The sequence below is a fragment of the Gasterosteus aculeatus genome, chromosome 11 (genome assembly GCF_964276395.1).
Source record: "Gasterosteus aculeatus chromosome 11, fGasAcu3.hap1.1, whole genome shotgun sequence".
In the NCBI taxonomy this organism is placed as follows: domain Eukaryota; kingdom Metazoa; phylum Chordata; class Actinopteri; order Perciformes; family Gasterosteidae; genus Gasterosteus; species Gasterosteus aculeatus.
The window spans coordinates 1,445,013-1,453,939 of NC_135699.1; the positions used below are offsets into that span (position 1 = coordinate 1,445,013).

The following is an 8,927-nucleotide window of genomic DNA, read 5'->3' on the forward strand; positions in this document are numbered from 1 at the left end:
CTTTGAAGCAGGCTTTGAGTACAACTGTGATCTGTAACGGTGGCAGATCACGTACACTTTGTGTGAGAGTGTTTGTTAACCTTGAGGTGCTTCACCTCTGTCTGAAACTGCTCCATCTCCTCACTGCTGTAGCTGCATTCGGATTCATATGTCTGCACACGCTCACACAAATGCACAAACGTGGCATGTCTCCAGGGAGGTGTTGAAGATGTCTGTGAACACCGGAGACAGCTGATCAGCACAATGCTTCAGAGTGTAGGGGGAGACAAAGTCCGGACCGGCTGCTTTGCGAGGGTTTTGTCTTTTAAAGAGCCTGTTAACATCTCTCTCCAGAATAGAGAGGGTCATTGCTGGTGAGGGGAGGATGATGCAGAGGCCTGAGCCCCTGATGGGCTGGGGGAGGGAGAGGTGGGGGTGTGGGGCAGGTTGGTTAAGTTGTTGGGGATGGAGTCAGGACATTGACTATCAAATCTGCAGTAGAACTTGTTCAGCTCGTCTGCTGGGGGGGGCAACAGGGACACATGGTGGTGGTAGCATCATGCTGTGGGGATGCTTCTCTTTAGCAGCTACAGGGTAACTAGTCAGAATGAGGGAAAGATGGATGTAGCCAAATACAGGGCAATCCTTGAAGAAAACATGATGCAGTCGGTAAAAAACGTTAAAACAGTATTTTGTACTATGCATGTTGTGGTGGTCAAATGGGAAAAAGTCTATTTAAGTCCATTTGAATTCCAGTGTGTAACAGTACAAAATGGTGAAAGTCAAAGTGGGCTGAATATTGAAGGCACTGTATATGATGAGAGTGTCTTTGCAGAGTCTTTGCCGCTTTAACTCTACAGGGAGATTTGTATTTGACGGCGTCTGCCCTGATCAGCAGCAAGATAAAATGATTTGTATCTCTGTTCTTCTCTCTGTCTTTGGCACTCAGGCTTTGTCCTTCCTTGGGTTGGATGTCACAGAAGAGAAGATGAAGAAGTTGAGACAGAGTCTGACCACAGACCCACAAGGCACTGTGGCCTATGGAGGTGAAGCACACAAGCACACATACACTTATACTTCCAGTTTACTCAACAGCAAGGTGAAATATCTATGTTGAAATCCTGTCAAATCACAAATCCAACAGTCACTATCTCTTTGGATGACTTTGGTGTGGTGTCACATTCTGGAGCCATGAAGCACCTCAATGTCTGCTGCTGTCTGATGCACATTTCTATAGCAAGGAGATCATGTGATATTTGGCCAAACAAACAAATTACTATTCTAATACTTAACATACATTTGAAGATTTAGTAATTATATTATCAGATATGGGGGTCGTCCTGGCACAGGGCTAGAGAGGTTGCGCCAGGAACTGCAAGGTTGGTGGTTCAAGCCCCGGCTGCCCCATGTCCTATGTCGACGTGTGCCTGAGCAAGACACCAAACCCCTAATTGCTCCCCGGGCAAAAATGTCACATGATTGTAAACACAATATAGGTACAAAAATACATTTCTTTAGGCTTTCAATCCCTCCCCAGCTGTTGTTCCTTCCAGACCTCATGTATGTGTATGTGGGTGTCTTTTCTACTGTGTAAAGCAGGGGTGTCCAAATCACGGCTTAGCAGTTGTGGTCTTATAATGTATTATTTATGGACAGCTAGCATTGTTAAATGATTAAAACAACTTAAATATGCAATTCTTCCTTTAAACAGACAACACATTACTGCTGTTTAAAATCATCAGGTACAGTGCATCGGAAAGTATTCACAGCGTTTCACTTTTTCCCCATTTTGTTATGTTACAGCCTTATTCCAAAATGGATTAAATTAATTATTTTCCTCAACATTCTACACACAACAACCCATAATGACAAAGCGAAAACTGTTTTTTGCAAATTTTTGCAAATCTGTTAAAAATAAAGAACGAAAACATAACATGTACATAAGTATTCACAGCCTTTGCCATGACACTCAAAATTAAGCTCAGGTGCATCTTGTTTTCACTGATCATCCTTGAGATGTTTCTACAACTTGATTGGAGTCCACCTGTGCTAAATTCAGTTGATTGGACATGATTCAGAAAGGCACACACCTGTCTATATAAGGTATCACAGTTGACAGTGCATATCAGAGCATAAACCAAGCCATGAAGTCCAAGGAATTATCTGTAGAAGTTTGGAACCACCAGGACTCTTCCTAGAGTTGGCCGGCCAGCCAGACTGAGCGATCGGGGGAGAAGGGCCTTGGTCAGGGAGGTGACCAGGAACCCGATGGTCACTCTGACAGAACTCCAGCGTTGTTCTATGAAGAGAGCAGAACCTTCCAGAAGGACAATCTCTGCAGCTGAATGCCAAGCGTCATATCTGGAGGAAACCAGGCACTGCTCATCACCTGGCCAATACCATCCCTACAGTGAAGCATGGTGTGGCAGCATCATGCTGTGGGGATGTTTTTCAGCGGGAGGAACTGGGAGACTAGTCAGGATTGAGGGAAAGATGAATGCAGCAATGTACAGAGACATCCTCGATGAAAACGTGCTCCAAAGCGCTCTGGACCTCAGACTGGGGCGACGGTTCATCTTCCAACAGGACAACGACCCGAAGCACACAGCCAAGATAACAAAGGAGTGGCTTCGGCACAACTCTGTGTGTCCTAGAGTGGCCCAGCCAGAACCCTGACTTGAACCCGATTGAACATCTCTGGAGAGATCTGAAAATGGCTGTGCAGCGACGCTCCCCATCCAACCTGATCGAACTTGAGAGGTTCTGCAAAGAAGAATGGGAGAAACTGCCCATAAATAGGTGTGCCACGCTTGTGGAATCATACCCAAGAAGACTTGAGGCTGTAATTGCTGCCATAGGTGCTTCAACAAAGTATTGAGCCAAGGCTGTCAATACTTATGTACATGTTATGTTTTCGTTTTATTTTTAACAGATTTGCAAAAAACAGTTTTTACTTTGTCATTATGGGTTGTTGTGTGTAGAATGTTGAGGAAAATAATGAATTTAATCCATTTCGGAATAAGACTGTAACATAACAAAATGTGGAAAAAGTGAAGCGCTGTGAATACTTTCCAGATGCACTGTAAATTATGAGGTAAAGATATTTATCAACTTCATGGAAGTTTAAGGTATTCCATATAGTTTTTTCAATGTAATCTGACTCTCCAGATATGAATGCAAGTCAGAATTGTGATTTTAATGGCTTACATTTGGAAAATAAAGAAAATTGGCTATTTGCTATATTACATAAATATATGTAATATTTATGGTTAGATGTGAGACGGGACTATTTCCCCCTGGACATCTCCACATGATCAAATCTCATCTCTGAAGAAGGTTTGTACACCCCTGGTGTAAAGAGCATTTGAAGTTTAATCTCAATGCAGCCCACATGGACTATCTATAAAGTATTTCATAGACCGTAGTGCTGCTCATTCACACTGCCTCACTTTGATCCATTATTTTTCCATCTGTCAAAGCCGATATCATTCCTTCTAAATTAATACAGATTAATTTACCGACATGAAAATTGGGAAGGCCACCTGCTTCAATCAAAGTCCCCGCATATTGAGATTCAATTTTTCAAGTCTATATTAATATACTTGTATGTCATTCTAACCACAGAATGACATCTCTCCTTCACTAACCCACACATTCTGTCTGTGCTTTGTTAACTCTTAGACTTTGTGGAGGCTACCCAGAATGTTTTCCAGGAGAACCTGGAGGAGCTGGGTTTAGGGGCGGGTCCCTTTATGTTCTCCTATCACGAAGCAGCTAGTTTGATGGACACGTCGGCCTTCCACTCCCCTGTAAGCAGTCCTCACAACCTCGCACAACCCAGCACAGGAATGTATTAAAGATAACAAACCGCACAACCTGTACAACTGTGTGTGTTTGTGTGTGCGTGTGCAGACATATGAATCCGAAAGCAGCTACAGCAGTGAGGAGATGGAGCAGTTTCAGACGGAGGTGAAGCACCTCAAGGTGAACAAACACTCTCACACAAAGTGTACGTGACCTGCCACCGTTACAGATCACAGTTGTACTCAAAGCGCATCAAAGAGTGCCGAGCGTTGGAGCATCTCTGGAGTTACAGCACTTAGCCAGGTGCATGCAGAGGTCCATTTGTTCTTCATGACCAGGAGAGCTCTGATAATCATCTAATAACAGCAATGCATTCTTTATGATCCACGCTAGATTCAAGCCTGGCCAGAGAATGACTAAAAGTGTGTTTGTCCGTCTCGTCAGATGGGGTGTGACAGTGTCAGTTGTGTGTGAGTCTCACAGTGGATGTGTAACGGTTTGCAGTTATGCTTGAGTTCATGAATATTTTCGTCTACTGGAATCCCAGGTGCGGAAATAGGACTCCTTTACTTACCTTGCAAATTCTGTTTTACAAGAAGAAAATGAATGATTTAAAAAAAAAAAAGGAAGCCACTGAGACAGAGAAAAGCATACGGTGGCACTAAGACAAGAGCTCAGCTGGAAACTTTTCATATTGTAACCAAATAAGATAACGTGCACGAGGGCAGAGGGAATTGTTATCTGTATTATGTTGTCTCTGACGTGATCAGGTGATGCTGAAGGACATGGAGCACAGCAAGAAAAACCTGGAGGAAGAGCTGCAGAAGACCTCCCAGGTGAGAGACTGTACCTCGGGGGCCTGGAGATTTATTCACCAATCCAAAGAGATGTATGTTGCATCCAACATGTAGTCACACGTAGTCACATGAGGAATAGGTTTATTATTATGTTGTTGTTCTTCTTTACAGAAAGCCTGTTTGACTGTGGAGGAAAACTGCCGTCTGAAGACCCGTCTGCATGCAGCAGAGGCTGAGGCAGGCCAGAGGCAGGCCAGCAGCGCGGAGCAGGACTACGAGGAGGTCATCCAGCTGCTGGAGGCGGAGATCAGAGACCTGAAGAACCAACTGGCCACCAAGAGGCAGGCGAGAGGACTGGAGTCCACACAGGTCAGTCCAGAGCATTTTACTCATGCTATTTGCTCTAATTTTCTCACGTTGCCTCGGCAGACTTTTTCTGCCATGATGTTTGACACTTGTTACATCGATCTGAGACTGTGTGGTAAAGAAAGCAGAGGTACTGGCTGCCTCCCTTCCTGCTATTTCACTGTGGCGTTATGTCAAATCAGCGAGACTAATATGTTGTAAACATATATGAAATACGTGACCCAGTCTATGGGATGTGAGGACATGGGATAGAAGTGTACAAACATGACAGCGGGGAATTACAGAGATCACTGCACATGCTCAAATTGAGCAAAAACGTCACTGCTTCACTTCAACCTGCAATATGCAGCATTAAACCGTTGGAAGAGAAACACATGCTGATCAATCAGTCAGCCCCTTAAGCCTCAGACTCTGTCTGAGGCTTGTTTCTGTAGGATAGGGTCACTTTGAGCACCTGTATCACAAGCTACCTCGCTTGCTTCATTTTCACCAGCAGATGTGATGAAAAGAGAGGCGGTATCTTTATTCTCTCAGGATTACTGCCTCCTAGCAGTGCTTTTCCTTTCAGGTAGTAAATCCTGCAGCTGCACACGGGTACACATTCTGACTGCAGCATCCAGTGACAAAGATGAGGAGAGAGTAACAGATATAAGAACTAATATATTCAGGCACAGTGGGAAAATGTTTTTGTTTTTTAAATGTTAATATGTCCTAGTAGAAACCTAAAACACAAACAAGTTAATGAGCTTAATACACTATGCCCCCTTTAAATCACAATTATCTTCTCTTCTTTAAGTGCACAGATCTGAGAACAGGGTAGTGCGTCTGACTTGGTGAATTATTTTAGATCCCTGTTTTTACAGGACAGGTGTGTGGTGAGAGAGCAACGAGCTCACTCCAGATCAAGTGTTGCAGTGTTCAATGATTGTGTTCATCAGGAGGAGGTGCTGGATCTGAATAGGCGGCTGACGACTATCGACTGGCAGTTGAAGAAGTCAGAGCTGAGCAGGAAACACCTGGAGATCTCCAACAAGAAGCTGCTGGGCTTCGCACAGGTACAACTGTAAACTCACGTTGCAAGAGGTTTGTCCCTCCTCGTGTTCGCTGACACCTGCAGCCTCCAGCCGCCTTCTTAAATGTCTAAAAGGCACAGTGTCAATAAACACCCACATCGTCATTCAGAGTGAAGAGGTGACTCCAGTAAAACAATTTTCTCCTGTTTTGTCATCTTGTTTTTTTTTCTCGTTAATTTGGGAAATTGGTCCTCTGTTCTATTTCTTAGAGATCATAAGTGGCTCTTCATTTGCATGAGGTTGAGTGTGTGTGTGTGTGTGTGTGTGTGTGTGTGTGTGTGTGTGTGTGTACACGTATATTCCTAATGTAATCCAAGCACTTGGCAGTACCTGATGTCCTGCTGTTTTGATGATGATGAAAAGAAAAAATGCACAAGACACTTTTTCTGTATAACACAGGACCCTCCATGCGTACTGGACAGGACTCACATCATTACTGTCATTTGCTGACAAAACGTGTCACTGTGATATAGAAAAGCACTGCAACATTCTAACTCTTGGTTACACGCGTCACGCGTCCCACTGGCTTAGTGGAAGCCCTGAGTCAGCTGACGGCGGCTCACCAACTGACTTCAAACAGTTACGCTTTGAAAATATATTCATGGCAGATTGTGACAACTGGTTCGACATATTACATGTAATAATTGGGGGGTAGACTACTCAACAGAGAAACTGTAGAATACATTTAAGCAATTCATGAATGTAATAATTTGCAGGAATGTGTCCTCAGTATTTGCATTTGGGGAAGAGGATCCAATGAATTGACTAGAAGTACAGTTTCAGTCCTTATGTGAGAAAAGTAACAAAGCGACAGTTGGAGGCGAGAGCGGAGCCGCTGAGAGAAGGTTGACATGGTCTCTGTGAACGGCATCCTGCACCATGAGCGGACTCCTTCAATCATCCAGGGACGGGTGTGGAAATGTGAGAATGAACGGCACGAGGAGCTAATGAAGGGAGGGAGCACACAAGTTTTGCTCAGAGGATTCGCTCCTAATGTAATGGCATAACGGTGGGAGAAACACTGTTAAATCCCTCGTATTCACCACTTAAGGACCAAACCGGCTCTGGTCTCCGGATTAGGTTTACAAGGGTCCCACTGGGCCTCATTCAGGACTCTGCTCCCTCTGAAAATACCTCATCACCATCTTTGTGACCTTGGGGCTTGTTTTGTTTTGTCTGTTCCCAGAACGTCCACAAAGTGCTGACGACACCCAGCTTGTTGGGAGGCGAAGGCGGGTAAGACACTCAAGGAGGGAGGAGGTGGAGGAGGCTCAGGGAGGAGCGGGTGGAGTCGTGCTGTAACAGTCCTCCTGTGTGTGCTCTCCATGTTAGCAGCAGCAGGTCGTCTCCAGCCACCGACAGCCCCGACACCCCGTCGCCACTTCCTAACTCCGCCTTCCAGCTGGCTGTGGAGGCCAAAGAACTGGTGGCGGGAGTCTGCTCCCCCACTGCTGACGACAAAGGTACTGAGCTCGGACTGAACTACCACTCAACTTTATCCAATTCCAACAACACGTTAGAGCAACGCGGGATACGTACTGTGTATTTGGTTTGTGTATATTTATTCAAATGAGGTCAAAGAAAAAAAAGAACAGTGATATTTTACATTATCTGGATATTGTTGTTGCCAGTGTCCAATTTTCCAAAAGAGCAAAACATTCATGATCATAGATATGACTTTGCTTGTTGTTTCCTAATGAGTCAGACCTTTTGCAGAGCAGAGGTTTGGTCCTGTGGAAGTCGACACATGATGAGGATGTCACTGTCTGTAACGACAAACGCTTTCTGTCCCTCTGTGATCCGCCTGCAGCGTCAGTGAGTGCGACGGTGTTGGAGGTGGAGCCGCTGGCAGACGACAACCTTCATCCTCTGTGAGCAGCAAAGTGCCAGAGGGTTGTGGATGGGGGCTGACTGAGCTACAGACTACTCCATGGTCTACAGACACCACCCAATAAACTAAAATAAGGACAGTACTCATAAATTCAAATCCTCCGTTCACAGTGAACACAACCCAGCTGGTGTTTGAATACCAAAGCTCGCTCACACACATCGAATTAGTGTCTTCCTTTTCAAACTGAGAGTTCAGCAGTGGGGCAGGACTTAAGAACTCGTCATTCGCTGATAACACGTGTACACAAGTCTCTGTGAGAAGAGCTCTGCCAAATAAAACGTCTGCTGGAATTCTCTTTTGTGTAACTGAAAGCAGCGGGCGATTGAAGGGCCGCATGAGCATGTCCACAACGCACACACGCAACTGTCAACGTGTTATTACTCCTCTCTGACCACATTTCTAACCCACCTTCCAGCCACACACACACGCACTCCATGGGCTGCATGTTAGCTTGGAACGGGCAATCCAAGGCAAATCACCGGTGTCCCTTCATCCATCTCCATGACTTATTCCCCAACAGTAGGCAGAGAATGAAGAGACTCCTGAGGCTTTGTGCTTCCTGTCAATGCGTCCCGTGCGTCCACCACTGGCTGTCACGTTGCTGTAGCTCCTACTGTGTAAACCCGTGTTTTGTAGGCAGACCTCAGCCATAGGCTACATGTGGAACCTTCATTTGATTCATGCGGACAGCTTCGAAGAATACTGATGTGTCCTGTGCTTCAACAAAACTGCATCTGTGGTGTGGCCTCATATCTTTCTGTTACTGTTTTATATTAAAGGACCAACTGCTGACTGGATCTGATGTTGCCTTTATTGAACAATGTTTAGCCCTCATGAAGTCCTCCATGTTCTAAAATGACCCCACCTGGTTTTCCTTTTATTTAAAGCATATAGTATACATTTTCAATTTATCATGTGTAACCCGTTACCACAAATTGTTTCCTTCGTTTTGGAATTTCAGACCAATAGACCTTGTTTACATAAAAGTATACCCTGTTTTTCAATGTAAAATAGAGA

General features: G+C 44.8%; 1 protein-coding gene across 10 annotated transcripts in view; it reads left to right on the top strand.

Moving 5' to 3' along the window:
• Positions 1 to 8,707, top strand: part of LOC120827602 (syntaxin-binding protein 4) — a 62,522-nt gene extending 53,815 nt beyond the window's left edge. For 4 of the 10 annotated variants that reach the window (XM_040190633.2, XM_040190632.2, XM_040190636.2 and 1 more), the window contains exons 13-21: positions 929 to 1,025; positions 3,661 to 3,788; positions 3,892 to 3,963; positions 4,554 to 4,619; positions 4,752 to 4,949; positions 5,885 to 6,001; positions 7,206 to 7,255; positions 7,352 to 7,482; positions 7,830 to 8,707. In XM_040190633.2, coding sequence (XP_040046567.2) covers positions 929 to 1,025; positions 3,661 to 3,788; positions 3,892 to 3,963; positions 4,554 to 4,619; positions 4,752 to 4,949; positions 5,885 to 6,001; positions 7,206 to 7,255; positions 7,352 to 7,482; positions 7,830 to 7,894 — 924 coding nt within the window. In that variant the 3' untranslated portion in view covers positions 7,895 to 8,707. Of the gene's footprint in view, positions 1 to 928; positions 1,026 to 3,660; positions 3,789 to 3,891; positions 3,964 to 4,553; positions 4,620 to 4,751; positions 4,950 to 5,809; positions 6,002 to 7,205; positions 7,256 to 7,351; positions 7,483 to 7,829 lie in introns of all 10 variants that reach the window. The other 6 variants (XM_078084362.1, XM_078084360.1, XM_078084366.1 and 3 more) reach the window with 3 other exon arrangements.
• The last annotated feature ends 220 nt before the right edge of the window (positions 8,708 to 8,927 follow it).